Source organism: Propithecus coquereli, unplaced genomic scaffold (assembly GCF_000956105.1).
Source record: "Propithecus coquereli isolate 6110/MARCELLA unplaced genomic scaffold, Pcoq_1.0 Scaffold7, whole genome shotgun sequence".
Lineage (NCBI taxonomy): Eukaryota > Metazoa > Chordata > Mammalia > Primates > Indriidae > Propithecus > Propithecus coquereli.
The window spans coordinates 5,969,152-5,983,911 of record NW_012153062.1 but is presented as its reverse complement, the minus strand read 5'-3'; the positions used below and the strand labels follow the sequence as shown (position 1 = coordinate 5,983,911).

General features: G+C 35.8%; 1 protein-coding gene across 1 annotated transcript in view; it reads left to right on the top strand.

Moving 5' to 3' along the window:
* DR1 (down-regulator of transcription 1, TBP-binding (negative cofactor 2)) overlaps positions 1–12,949 on the top strand; it is an 18,640-nt gene extending 5,691 nt beyond the window's left edge. Inside the window, exons 2-3 of the mRNA XM_012661171.1 lie at positions 3,984–4,147; positions 12,458–12,949. Coding sequence (XP_012516625.1) covers positions 3,984–4,147; positions 12,458–12,604 — 311 coding nt within the window. The 3' untranslated portion in view covers positions 12,605–12,949. The remainder of the gene's footprint in view (positions 1–3,983; positions 4,148–12,457) is intronic.
* Positions 12,950–14,760: the final 1,811 nt, after the last annotated feature.

The window sequence follows — 14,760 nt, the reverse complement described above, 5'->3', positions numbered from 1 at the left end:
TATTTTTCTTTTTTGGTTTTTGCTCTGATGAGATCCTTTAGAGGCAGGGCCATCAACAATCCATATGGTCCCTTTGTACAAATTAGAAAAAGGCACTCCTTCCTTAAAAACCATCAGTACTGGCTGGGTACAGTGGCTCATGCCTGTAATCCTAGCACTTTGGGAGGCCTAGGCAGGAAGATTGCTTGAGGTCAGGAGACCAGCCTGAGCAAGAGGGAGACCTCATCTTTACCAAAAATAGAAAAATTAGCCAGGTGTGTTGGCACACACCTGTGGTCCCAGCTACTCAGGAGGGCTGAGGCAGGAGGATTGCTTGAGCCCAGAAGTTTGAGATTGTAGTGAGCTATGATCATCACCACTATACTCTAGCTGGGGCAACACAGTGAGACCCTGTCTCAAAAAAGAAACAAAACCAAAAAACCATTACTACCATCTGCCAGAAAAAAGTGTTATGGTAAACATACAAATCTATGTTACAGTATGAATGGCCCTCTGATACTGTATGTTGCCTGTACAACTGTAAATGGTAGCCCTGCTTAGAAGCTATTTCCCTTATCCTGCAATAGTTTCCTTTGTGTAAAATGGAAATGATTACTCCTACAGGGTAACAAATAATATAAAATTGTCTTCCTGTTTAGAAGATACCACGTCCAGTTATTGATACCTATTAGCCAAAATTTGTTTAAAATTTAGATTAAAGTCAATGTAATTTTTGATATTAAATTTATGACTGCTCCTATTGAACTATTATTTACAGTATTTATATATAGGAACTTTTTGAGTAACATTAAATATTAACCTTGGACCTGCTTGCAGATTTTTTGGAAAACAGTGTTCTTAGCTTTAAATGTTTTTAAAGGTGAGTTTTATATATATATTTTTATTTTTTAACCCAAGCTCTCCATGGTTAATGGTAGTTCGAATTTTCTTAATGTCTAGCCTACTAATTCATGCCATTTAAAGATTGTCTCTCTAAACATCTATACCCCCATAATATGCTGAAATAAAAAAAAAAAAGTAAAAAAAAAAAATAAAGGTTGTCTCTCCATTGTGTTGATTTGTTAATTTTGTAAATTTAATATTATAAATATATTTGCTCAACTTGAATTTAGATGTAATAATGTACAGCTATACATTTATTTAGGTCCTGTATACTTATCTAGGGGATTCTTTTAAATATAAGAGAAAAAAATAAGCTGAGTAATACATAATCTGAGTCTGTTAAATGATTGTTATGTGCTAGACACTGTGTTAAATGCCATGTATTAATTACTTGTTGATTCCTACAACCCTAAAACTAATAATATAATAGCAGATATTTTATTTTGCTCCCTCTGTGGGCCAGCCTGTATTCTAAGCTCTTTATTTATATTAATGTATTTATTCTTCACAACAGCCTGATCCAATGAGATGTAGATACTGTTGTTACTCTTTTTTAGAGGAGAGAAAACTGTGAGGCACAGAGGTAAAGGAACTTATGTAGGGTCACACAGCTAATAGGAGGCAGAGTTGGGAGTCAGTCCCTGGCAGTTTGGCTTTAGAGCCTGCATGCTTAACGAACTGACCCTGATTGTAGGCTGATATTAATAAATAAATGCTGTTTGCATTTCATAGATGGAAAAATTGAAGGTTAGTGATATTAAGCAACAGATTCAGGGTTGCACAAATACTGTGTCAATCAAGTTTCAGTTCTAAGATCTATTTGACCGCAAAAGGGGGAGATTATATCTGTCCAAGAGGGTCTGGCAAACTTAATTTGAAGATGGGGTTTGATCAGTGCCATGAGTTCATTGCCGTCAGCATGAAAGTGAGAAGCTGTGATTCTTGTTGGGAAACATTGAGCAGTCAGATTTAGCAGAAGTATACAGGGACTTAATGGCAGAAGTAAAGGTGGAAAAGTAGGAGGGGCTAGATCATGGAGAACCTTAACATAGGACTAAGGAAATCAGACTTTAGGATATGATGGGAAACCATAAACCATTCACTTGGTTTCTTTTGGTATTATCTCTAGCTAATCTCATTGAAATACTCTGTGCCTTTAAAAAGAGAAAAGATAATACAAAAACCTGGGCTTTCTATCATTGACACCAAAAAAAAAAAAAATCGGTCTCTTAATTCAAGTGAAAAATACAGGCTACCTAAGTTTTCACTTGTTTTTCCACTATACTTCAAGCTCCTTGAAGTCAGAATTATGTGGTGATGAATTCGATATACAGAACTCAGAATAATGCCTTTCTAAGGTTTTTAGAGAATTAGAGGGTAGGGGAGGAGACAAGTTAACTTAATATATAGTTAATATATAAATAATAATATAGTATTAATATAATATATATTAATATATTATAGTAATAATATATAAAATAATAACATAGTACTCTGCTTTTGGCATCAGATTATTTCTAAAGAAGGTTGATGAAAACAGCTTATAACATTTCAAATAATTAAAGTTGTAAATCAATTCAAAATGTCTTAGAAACCACAATTTGCGTAGTTTGCATAATGGATTTGTAAAAGTATATTTGGTAAAATCTCGGAAGTTAGATTTGAGAGCATCTGTACTGAAAGCAGTCTGGTTCACCATAATTGTTGAAAGAGAGAACTGATGAGCAAAATTGATTTACTGTGTTCTTCACCACCTATATTTCATCATTGGTTCAGAATACAAAATGTGTCTTTTGGGCTGGGCACAGTGGCTCACACCTGTAATACCAGCACTTTGGGAGGCCAAGGCAGGAAGATCATCACTTTTGAGGATCAACCAACACAATATACCTTTGGGGCATTAGTCAACATATAGAAAACTATATGTGTATATATAGTTTGTTTTTGTTTTTGTATTTTTATTTTGAGACAAAGTCTTGCTCTGTCGCCCACGCTGGAGTACAATAGCACAATCATAACTCACTGCAGCCTTGAACTCCTGGGTTCAAGGGGGTCCTCCTGCTTCAGCCTCTCAAGTAGCTAGGACTACAGGTGCAGGCTATCACGCCTGGCAAATTTTTTTTTAAGTTTTTTTGTAGAGACAGGATCTCACTGTGTTACCCAGGCTGGTCTCAAACTCGTGGCCTCAAGCGGTCCTCCTGCCTCAGCCTTCCAAAGTACGAGGATTACATGTGTGAGCTACTGCACCTAGCCTAAAATATAATTTTAAATAATATGAGCCCAGAGGAAATTTTATGTCTTTTCTGGATTACAGAAGGCATTTAGAGTGTGCATTGTTTTCTTTGTAAATATGAAAAGAATAAAGAGAATTTTTAATTAATGCTTCTTCTATTCTTATATCTTTTTTTATCCCAGTTTCTCTGTGACATCACTTGAAAATGTTTTTATAATACTTCTTGTTAAGTTTTATTTTCAAGAGAAACCTGTTGGCTCACTATAAATGCTGAATTTCATGAATTATTTCCACTGGTATTTCTTAAACTTGGTAGTTTGAAGCTAAAAATAGCTTCCTGTTGGTATATTAGACAGAAGAAAACTTACCTGGTCTTTCATCCTATCCTATTAAATCTTAGTAGAGAATGTGTTATCAGTCTAATTACGAAATATGTCATTTACAAATATATTTCAAATATTTGCCTTTTTTATGTTCTTTGAGAAGATGACTGACTTCATGATATTTGATTTACTATGAGTGGTATAGGAAAAATGTTTTTCTTACTAAAACCACATGTTCTTACATTGGACTTTTTTTTTCCTCACAGGAAATGCTTTGGTCTTTTAAAAATTAGTCAGAAAGAAAAGGAAAAGTGAAGGCATATGCCTGGAAATGTTACTTAAGTTTTAACTGACTTGCATTCTCATACTAAGTAAAATGAAAAAATTGTTATATCCACCCAATTGTACAACTATAAAATAGGTAAAATTATTAGAAAACAGCAGAAACATTCCTATTCCCTAAAGAAATACCCATAAAACCTTTATGTGCCATAGATGGGGGGAAAGCTGTATTTTATCACCCTTTCATATTTTCGTTTCTCTAGCACTAGAAAGTTTGGGCTTTGGCTCGTACATCAGTGAAGTAAAAGAAGTCTTACAAGAATGCAAGACGGTAGCATTGAAAAGAAGAAAGGCCAGTTCTCGTTTGGAAAACCTCGGCATTCCTGAAGAAGAATTATTGAGACAGCAACAAGAATTATTTGCAAAAGTAAGTAATGCATTTTAAATTATTTTCATCTGAATCCTGCCCTGTTTGCTAGCAGAAATCATACTGATTTCCGAAATCCCTTCCTAAGTCAACGTATATGCCCAGAAGATTCTTTTTCTAGCTAATCGTTTGATTAGAGTCCGATGTTTAGAGCTGGCCAGTTTGACTCTGGTTAATGCAAAAGTAAATATTTGTAGCAATCCGTTTTCTAAAGAGAACAACTCCAAATTACTATTAAGATTTTACTTCGATGTTTTTTTCAGACAGAATGACCATTTAAAAGCATGAAAAGCATATCTAGCAGGGCACGGTGACACATGCCTGTGGTCCCAGCTATTCGGGAGGCTAAGACAGGAGGATCACTTGAGGCCAGGAGTTTAAGGCTGTTTTTTGCCACTGCACTCCGACCTGGGCAACATAGAACCTGGGCAAAGATTCTTTAATATACCTTTAAAACACACTAATTTTTAAAAACAATTTTAAATGCCAGTAGAGCAGAGAAACGGAGAAAACTTTTCTTCTTTCTTAATTGTCAAAATTCTAATGCCTAGTCTGTGAAGTATTAGAACCAAGTACTAATATCCCTTTTTTTAAAAAAAAAAAAAAAAAAAGAAGGGAAAGTATAGGTGAGGCTATTTTTTCCCTACTAAGTTGTGGCCTCTCATTTGAAATTATAAGGCAGTTTTAGGTTGAATAGAAGAGATGCTGTAGTAACCATTAGAACTGGGAAGTGTCATTTTAGGTAAATTCTTCCAGATTAGCTCCAAAGCTAATCTTTCTGCAGCTATAACAATCAGTCTGATTTATACCAAAAAGCATTTGAGTCTTAAGTTGTTATTAGACAGTTAGACACCAGATACCATTTAAACTTATGAGAACAATAAAAGCTTACTAACATTTATTGAGTTCTAACCATGCGTTAATCACATTGCTAAGTAATTTACCTATATTATTTAATTTTCACAACACCTCATGATAGGAACTAAAGTGGAAAAGCCTTCAAAGCAGGCATAAACACATGCAAACAATGTTATAATCCATATGAATATGAAGTATCAAAGAAGGAGTAATGATTTTTTTTAAAAATGATAATGGAGCTGAGCATGGTGGCTCAGGCCAGTAATCCTAGCACTTTTGGAGGCCAGGACGGAAGGATTAGTTGAGGCCAGGAGTTTGACAACAGCCTGAACAAAAGCAAGACTCTGTCTCTACGAAAAATAGAATAGTTAGGTGGCCATGGTGGTGCATGCCTGTAGTCCCAGCTACTCGGGAGGCTGAGGCAGGAGAATCGCTTGAGCCCAGGAGTTTGAGGCTGCAGTGAGCTAAAATGAGGCCACTGAAGTCTAGAGCCCAGGTGACAGAGTGATACCCTGACTCAAAAAACAAAAACAAAAAAATATTAATGGCTCATTTTTTGATTCTCTGCTATTGTAAATCACCTAGAGGGTGCTGGTGCCAAATTAATTATTTGATGAAAAAAAGAAGATGCTTTGCTGGATACTTTACATACCTTACAGAGTTTTTTATGAAATAATATAAATTTTATTATATTTATTTACATAATAAGTAGAAGTGGAGAAGCTTATGTGAAATTATTCATTCGTTTATTCTACAGATATTTACTAAAGTCCTCACTATTTACCAGGCATTGTACTAGATGCTAGGTTTACATCAGTCAACAAAAGAGACATGGTTCCTATCATTATAGAGCTTAGTCTCCTGGGAAAGGTTGACTTAAATAAAACAAGTAAGTTTAGATAGTTAGGAAATGTTGGAGTCTATTTAAACTCATGTCTTCTGACTCCAAAACCTGTATTCTTTCTATAATACCATGCTCTAGCTACCATTTTATCTGCTTAAATTTATTATGGAACTTTTATTTTTATTTTTATTTTTTTTTATTATTATGGAACTTTTAAATAGAATATGCTTTATTCTTGCCAGGGCAAAATGTAAATAAATAATTGACAGGCTGCCACATTTGTCTTCACCACTCCATGCCTATTATCTGTTCTTTATTTCTCTTTATCTCCCTCTTTTCTTACAATGGCATATGGGTGAATATCCTAGTATTTCTTTGCTCTTGTGAGGACAACAAGCAAAGAAGTAAAATTATTGGAGCTGTCTAGTACTTCTTCCCTAGAGCACTAAATACTTAAGTTCTAAACATGAGAGGAACTGATATAATATCTTTTTATCACTTTGATTTTGTTTCATTTTTTAGACTTTATTTTAAATATTAACACAATGACAGCCTCATTTTAAGCTAGTAGCAAGTATTTGAAAACTTAAAGTTAACTGCAAATTAAAAATGAGTCATTTTAATGTGTGGGAGTGAGACTCTTAAAACATAATGAAAATCTCCAAAAGAAGTGAATTAGGAGATATATGCCTACTTACCTCTCTTTCATGCTCCGATTTTAGAAGGAAAATACTTGGAATGGTTTGGGTGGGAGGTAAGAGAAAAAAAAGAAATTAGAGTAAATATCACTGAAATTTTTTTAATTCGTGGAAATGAATATGATTAAGATTGTACCCATTCAACAATTTTTTTTTAAGAAATGGGGTCTTACTGTGTTGCCCAGGCTGGAGTGCAGCGGCTGTTAACAGGTGTGATCATAGCACACTACTGCCCCGAACTCCTGGGCTCAAGCGATCTTGCCTCAGCCCCCCACGTAGCTGGGACTATAGGCGTGCACCGCTGGGACTATAGGCGTGCACCACTGCCCCTGGCTCAACAATAATTTTTAAAGGGCTGGGTAAGGTGGCTCACCCCTGTAATTCTAGCACTCTGGGAGGCTAAGGCAGGAGGATTGCTTGAGGTCAGGAGTTCCAGACCAGCCTGAGCAAGAGCGAGACCTCATCTCTACCAAAAATAGAAAATATTAGCCAGGCATGGGCAGTCCCAGCTACTTGGGAGGCTGAGGCAGAAGGATTGCTTGAGCCCAGGAGTTTGAGGTTGCAGTAAGCTATGATGATGCCACCGTACTCTACCTAGACGTCAGAGCAAGACTCTGTCTCAAACAAAACAAAACAAAACAAAAAACACCAATATTTAAAGACGTAGGAGTGCATTTATGTTCAGAGAAAGGTACAAGAGCTGTTATGGGGCCATGGTACCTAAAAGTCAATTAAATTTGAAATGTAACTAGCACGTGACTTTGCAGACCATTTGATAAATTATAAGATCAAACTCCTTTGCAATAAAACCTTTTTAGAAACTTGAAATTGTTTAAATTTTTTTCCATGTCACAAATTATACCTATTTGTAGTTGATGAGGTCACAAAGTGAGTATTCTTAAGTTGATTAAATTCACATATTTGGCTTGCCCTATCGTTTTCTTACGAGTTCTTGAAATGTTTTTAATGAAGCACTCTTAGCTGATTTTGAACTCTTTGGATATTCCAGCCATAAAAGTAAATATGCCAGTGTGTTAGAATTAACTATATTCCATGTTTCTTTGTAAAAATGGGTGAAAATAGTTATTAGAATACTTGGTTTCTAATTTCCTAAGCAAGTTTTTGTGTACTGTAAAGAATCGTCTTACCCATGTTTTTTCTGATATCTTTAATCTTTTCCCTACTCACTTCTTCCTCTCTGCCTTTAACCATATATGGGTCTTCTGTATCTCCTTTATGCCCCCCAAACCCTTCCGTCTTTTGCTGTAATGATCTATGTTATGAGCCAGGCAAGGTAGAGCCTGCCTGTAGTCCCAGCTACTCTGGAGGCTGAGGTGGGAGGATTCCTTGAGGCCAGAAGTTCAAGGCTGCAGTGCACTGTGATCATGCCTATGAATAGCCATAGACTTCCAGCCTGGGCAACATAGTGAGACCCCATCTCTTAAAAAAAAAATCTGTTATCATCTTCTAAAAACGTATGCCACTTATTCCTGGCATTTAACTTCTGCATTACCACAGAGACAGATAGCTAATCACCAAATTCAGTAACATTTTTTCCCCCTTCAAGTCTCACTCTTCTGGAGTTTTTTTTTTTTTAAATAACTTTTAACACGGACCTCTTTCTTTATTAGTCTCTGATACTATATAGTTGCTTGGATAGCCTTTCTCCAAAGTTACAACTTTTCTTCTTCTGCACTACCACCACTCCCCACTCCTGCCCTTCGAGCAACACATTTCGAGTCAAAATGCAATTAACATGTGAGTCCCTACTGTATATAAGACATATTATATATGGTGCTGCAGATGTAAGGCTATTAAGTATGAAATGTCTGATTTCCTTAAGTACTAAGTTTAACAGTTGATATCTCTGACATTTCACTTTAATACTTGTTTTATTTATATTTTGAATGTGCTCCTCGGTCTTTCAGATGCGCTTGTTGGCTTGTGATTATCTTTCAGATTTTTTTTAGAGCAATTTTTGTGAAACCATGGATAAGTCAAAAATTCATGTTATTTCGAATATGAGTTCTGTCATGGAACCAATGCAGTGCAGACAACTCGAAATATCAACAAAGTGTTTGGGAAGGATGTGGCTAATGAACGCATAGTACATCTATGGTTTGAGAAGTTCTGTTCTAGTGATTTTAATCTTGAAAATGAGCCACATGGGTTACCTAAGACCAAGGTGGATAATGATGAGCTGAAAGCTGTAGTGGAAATGAATCCATCTCAACCTACATGTGAATTAGCAGCAATGTTCGACATTACTATTCCAACAATACTGGACCATTTGAAACAAATGGGCAAGGTGGGAAGCTGGATACATGGATTTTGCATGAATTAAACGAGCATCAGAAGAGAAATCGTCTGGAAGTTTGCCTTTCTTTGCTGTCCTGACATAAAGGTGAACCATTTCTATACCGTATTACTACATGTGATGAAAAATACATTTTTTTTTTTTTTTTGAGACAGAGTCTTGCTCTGTTCCCTGGGCTAGAGTGCCGTGGCGTGAGGCTAGCTCATGGGAACCTCAAACTCCTGGGCTCAAGCAATCCTTCTGCCTCAGCCTCCTGAGTAGCTGGGACTACAGGCATGCACCACCATGCCTGGCTAATTTTTTCTATACATTTTTAGTTGTCCAGATCATTTCTTTCTATTTTTTAGTAGAGACAGGGTCTTACTCTCGCTTAGGCTGGTCTTGAACTCCTGACCTTGAGCGATCCTCCCTCCTGGGCCTCCCAGAGTGCTAGGATTACAGGCGTGAGCCACCACGCCTGGCTTAAACATAGATTTTTTTGACAATCAAAAGCATTCAGCACAATGGTTGGATAAAGACAAAGTGCCAAAACACAATCCAAAACCGAATACTCATCCAAGAAAGCTAATGGTGTCTGTTTGGTGATCCAGAACTGGTATTATCCACTACAGCTTCATGAAACCCGGTCAGTCAGTTACAGCAGATGTCTACTGCAGCCAACTGGACAGAATGATGAGGATGTTTGCAATTCAGCAGCCAAGATTGGTCAATAGAGACAGGCTAATCCTCTTGCAAAACAAGGCTCACCCACGTGTCGCACAAACAGCGCTGCTCAAACTATAGCAGCTGGACTTGGAAACTCTCTTGTCTTCCACCGTATTCAGTAGACCTTGCACCAACTGACTACCACTTCTTCCAGGCTTTTGGACCACTTCTTGCAAGGAAGTATATTCAATTCTCAACAAGCTGTGAAAAATGCCTTTCTTGATTTCATTACCACTCACTCTCCAGGTTTCTTCATTGCTGGCATAAACATGCTACCATTAAGATGGCAAAACTGTGTCGATAGTTTAGGCAGATACTTTGATTAATTGTACTGCTTCTTGTTTGAGGTATAATAAACTGTACTTCTGATTTGTAATAGAACATTTCATATTTAATGACCTAATACAATAATGAAGAATACATCATTTTTAAGAAAGTTAGTATCTTATGGGGGAGTTATGATATAGATACACTAACAACTGTATTATGAAGCTGACTACTCTCATGAGAAAGATCCCAAGTGCAGAGACATCACATCAGATTTTGGGGGTGCACCTGTAGCTTAGGGTTCTCTTCTCGCTTTTTCAGTTGCCTAGTACCGGCTTTATATTTGGTTAACAATTCTTTTTTTTTGAGACAAGGTCTCGCTCTGTTGTCCACGTTGGAGTGCAGTGGTGTGATCATAGCTCGCTGCAGCCTTGAATTGTTGGCCTCAAACAGTCCTCCTGCCTCCACCTCTCAAGTCACTAGGAGTACAGGCACATATCACCATGCCTAGCTAATTTTTCTATTTTTGTAGAGATGGGGTCTCGCTATGTTGCCCAGGCTGGTCTCAAACTTCTGGCTTCAAGCAATCCTCCCACCTCAGCTTCCTAAAGTGCTGGGATTACAGGCATGAGCCACTGCCCAGCAACAATTCTCTTTTTTTTTTTTTTTTTTTTTTTTTTGAGACAGAGTCTCACTCTGTTGCCCTGGCTAGAGTGAGTGCCGTGGCGTCAGCCTAGCTCACAGCAACCTCAAACTCCTGGGATCAAGTGATCCTACTGCCTCAGCCTCCCGAGTAGCTGGGACTACAGGCATGCGCCACCATGCCCGGCTAATTTTTTCTATATATTTTTAGTTGTCCAGTTAATTTCTTTCTATTTTTTAGTAGAGACGGGGTCTCGCTCTTGCTCAGGCTGGTTTCAAACTCCTGAGCTCAAACAATCCGCCCGCCTCGGCCTCCCAGGGTGCTAGGATTACAGGCGTGAGCCACTGCGCCCGGCCAGCAACAATTCTTTATGTTAAGTTCTTTCTGTTCCCATGACAGTGTTACTTCTATCTCCTGATTACACACTGACTGATACCAGGAGGAGAGAATAGTATTTCAGTTTGACTTGGAAGAAAGGTGGAATTTTAATAGATGAAAATCAGGAAATTTCAAAGAGAATGAATGTCAGCATGAGTAAAGGTAGCGAAGATGAGAAAGTATGGTGTATATTTGGGAAACATTTTATGTAGAGGTTGAGATAGGCACTAATTTGGAGGACCATGAACTCTAGGCTGAAATATTTGGACTTAATTTGTAACAAATGATTTTTTTTTTAAGGAAAATAATGACCTGATTAGATAGAGTTCTCATCTAGAAATGTTTGGATAATAAAGTTGTGACAGATTATTAAGAAAAGTGAGGATTGTACAGGTAAAATCTTAATATTAGAGGTTATGCTGAGCATCACTATTTTCCCATAATTCATTCATTCTGAAAATACTGAGGGCCTGTGTGTTAGGAATGCCATAATGAATAAGAAAACAATCTCTATTCTCAAGTCTGGTGGAGAAAAAAAAATATAAACTTAGATAATTATAAATCAAAGTAGATAGATTTGGGAATGCATAGAGAATTATGGCATATGAAATAGAGCACAAAATCTGGGCCAGAAAGGTCAAGAAAGACTAACTGATTTGCGTTTCAAATGATAACTAGAAATTAGCTATGCATAAAGGAGGATTGGAGCCAGATTTAAAGAACAATCAGAAAAGGCAAAGAGGGAGAAACATTGTTTTGTCAGAGTCTAATAAGAAATTATAAGACCTTTTCAAGAACAGTTTCATTTTTCCCTCCTTGGTATGGTTTTTCTGCTAACAGGTGAAACTAAATTGAGAAGGAGCCTTAGATGTTGCATATATTTCGTATGTATGCATATTTTCATTTCTAAAATCCTGTGGTTGCTTTTATAGAGGATATGTCAGAGAATGAATTTTAACTAGTTACATTTTCACTAGTGTTTATATGGGAAGGGTATATAGATTTCTGTGTGTTTACATTGTGTGTATTTATAGAGAGAGGGAATGAGACCCAGAGAAAGAGATGCATATATAGGGTGGGAAATTTTAATTGAAACCCAGAAAGATATCAAGCATCATGCAGAGTACTTTTTCCCTAAGAGTTAAAGGTACTGTACTAGAGAAATTTTAAACCGCATAAATGAATTTCAGATTGAAAAATGTTTACATCAAAATTGTAATTTGAGGGGACAGAAGAATCAAGTGAAATGAAAAGAGAGGAAAGGAGCCAAAGAGAGAATATTCTGATTTTTCTGTCAACCTTTTCAATTGAACCAAATGTCATAAATTATGTGACATAAAAGAGAACCATCTATAGAGAACCAAGCTTGGGAAACTCCTTAGACCTGTGTGGTTGACAGAAAAGCAATCTGTAATTATATTTTCTTGTAGAGTTCCATGTTCTCCAGATATATGAGAATTACATAGTAGTTGCAAAATATCCAAGTTTGATAATGACTAAGTCTGTAATTGGCTTAATCAAAGTGTAAGTTTAACCAAAGTATATATATATTGTGGATTTAAACAAAATTATTGTTTGTCTTTGTGTTTTTGGTGTTTAGGCTAGACAGCAACAAGCAGAATTGGCCCAACAGGAATGGCTTCAAATGCAGCAAGCTGCCCAACAAGCCCAGATTGCTGCTGCCTCAGCCAGTGCATCCAATCAGGCAGGATCTTCTCAGGATGAAGAAGATGATGATGATATCTGAAATTCACCAGCTGAGTTTCTATTTCCTCTATAAATGTTTTTCCCTGCACAAAAAAAAAAACAGTGAAAGAAATGCTTATCTGTAATTTTGTATGCATCTTGGTGGACTTGCCATTGGTATTCTAGGGATGTCTGCTGTTAAGTTTCATCTATTGTGTGTTATACATGTAAAACCTGTCTCTTTGAACTATTGAAAATTTAAGGTTCAGTGTAATATCAATTTTGGATTTTTAATGGTGTTTATGACATTTTAGATAGCAGTGAGTCCTTTATTTGATCAATAAACAGTGTTACAGAAAACTTCAAGTTTATAAAAATACAGTGAAATTTATACGGAAGCTCTAAATCTGCATTTGCATTTCCTCTGCCCTTTTAACTAAACTAAAAATTGGGAATTTTAAATTATTGAGGGGGGTACTAGGTTAATCCGTAGACATTGGATGAGGTTGGTAAAGAGAGTTCAGCTCTGGAGTATCTGAACTTCATCTTTTAAAATGAGTGTGTGTGTGTATATATATATATGCAATAAATATATATGCTCAGATAAATATACTTGTTTAGAAAACCTCAAAACAAGACCTTCAAAACTAGGAAGGAGTATGTTCAATACTAGTTATATAAATTTGGTGGGTTATGTTTATTGTTTTTGTTTTGCGTAGAGGTAAAAACTAAAGTTTTATCATGGCATAATTCATCTTGAGCTACACTATGACATTTCAAAGACTGCCCATTTTTGAGAACTGTTATGATTCTTACTGTTTCACAACAATTCAATAATTGTTAATAGTATTACTTGCTTAGTCCATCCATGCTTATATTATTCAGATATATAGGTGGGACTTGTGAAACAATTGCTTGGGTTCCGCTGGTTTAACTGAGGTTCATGAATATTCAAACCTTTGCCGGGGGAAAGAAAGAAAAGTTAATGAGCATGCTTGCTATGAGAGAGGGATTTTTTTTTTAATTTAACTTGTAGTTATACTTATTGTTTGTTTTTAGCATTACTTTTACATTTTCTTGACTAGATAGCCTAGAGTCCAGCACTACCTTTGAAATTGCATTGTCTCCTTCATCTTGAGTGATAGCTTTAAAAAAGATTGGTTTTGTTTAAGAAAGTGTGTCATAACTGATCAGCCCTATATGAAACATAGTTTCAACCTGCTTGTTAAAAGAGAGAAGCTTTAATTTGGTTCCAGTAAATAAAGTATAGTAGTGATTATAGGAATCCAATGTGTTGAAGAAATGGCATAGTATTTATATTTTGGAAACAGAAAGAAAAAGTCACTTAAGATAGTATGAAGTAATTAAATTCCTATGTCAATTGCCAAATAATTTAAATTTCTATATTTACCAAGCCCAAAAATATATTGTGGCTGCCAGGATTCCAATTATAATTGGAGAGCTAAATAAGTAAACTTTTATAAGTATTACATTTCTTAATGATCGTATTTTGCAGTTTTAGAAAAAGGGAAATACTATATGTTTATTAAATATACTTCTACTCATGTAACAAAAAGGTTAATTTTGCTGAATGTTTTAAGTTGAAGTTACTTCATGGATGTCATATCCCTGAAGTGCATTTAGGTGAGATAGAGGAATTGTTTTTCAAGAAGTTTAAGTACCAAAGGTAGTCTAGTCTAGAAAAATAATAAGTTAATAAATGTTGGCTTTTCTAACTTGTACTGTAACATCCTTATACTTTCTATTTTAAGTATATCTGTTTCTTAAGTAAACAACTTAGATATTTTCCCACACCTTTTTTTTTTCTGATGCAGAGTTCAGGTTAATTAATATTTTACTGCATCTGATAATGTATTATATGTTTGAAGCCTAGTGACTTTTTATTTTGACATTCTTGTGATTTCATGTGCTGTATTCTTCAAGCAATAAAATTCTGATGTGTTTTATAAATTGTTTTTATATTTAATGATCTATAGACAGATTTCTATTATTATCATTTTTATTAGTTTAAAGAATGTTAGACTCAAAAGACATTTTGGTCATTTAGCATATAGTACCTGCCTTTCTCCTTTGTTTAATGTTATTTCAGAAAATGTGGCTTTACTTGTGTTTTTGTAATTCATGGTCCTAGCATTGAAGCATAACAAAGCTACTTAAGCAGTATTTTACTTTTAGCTTATTTTTTAGCATTTATGA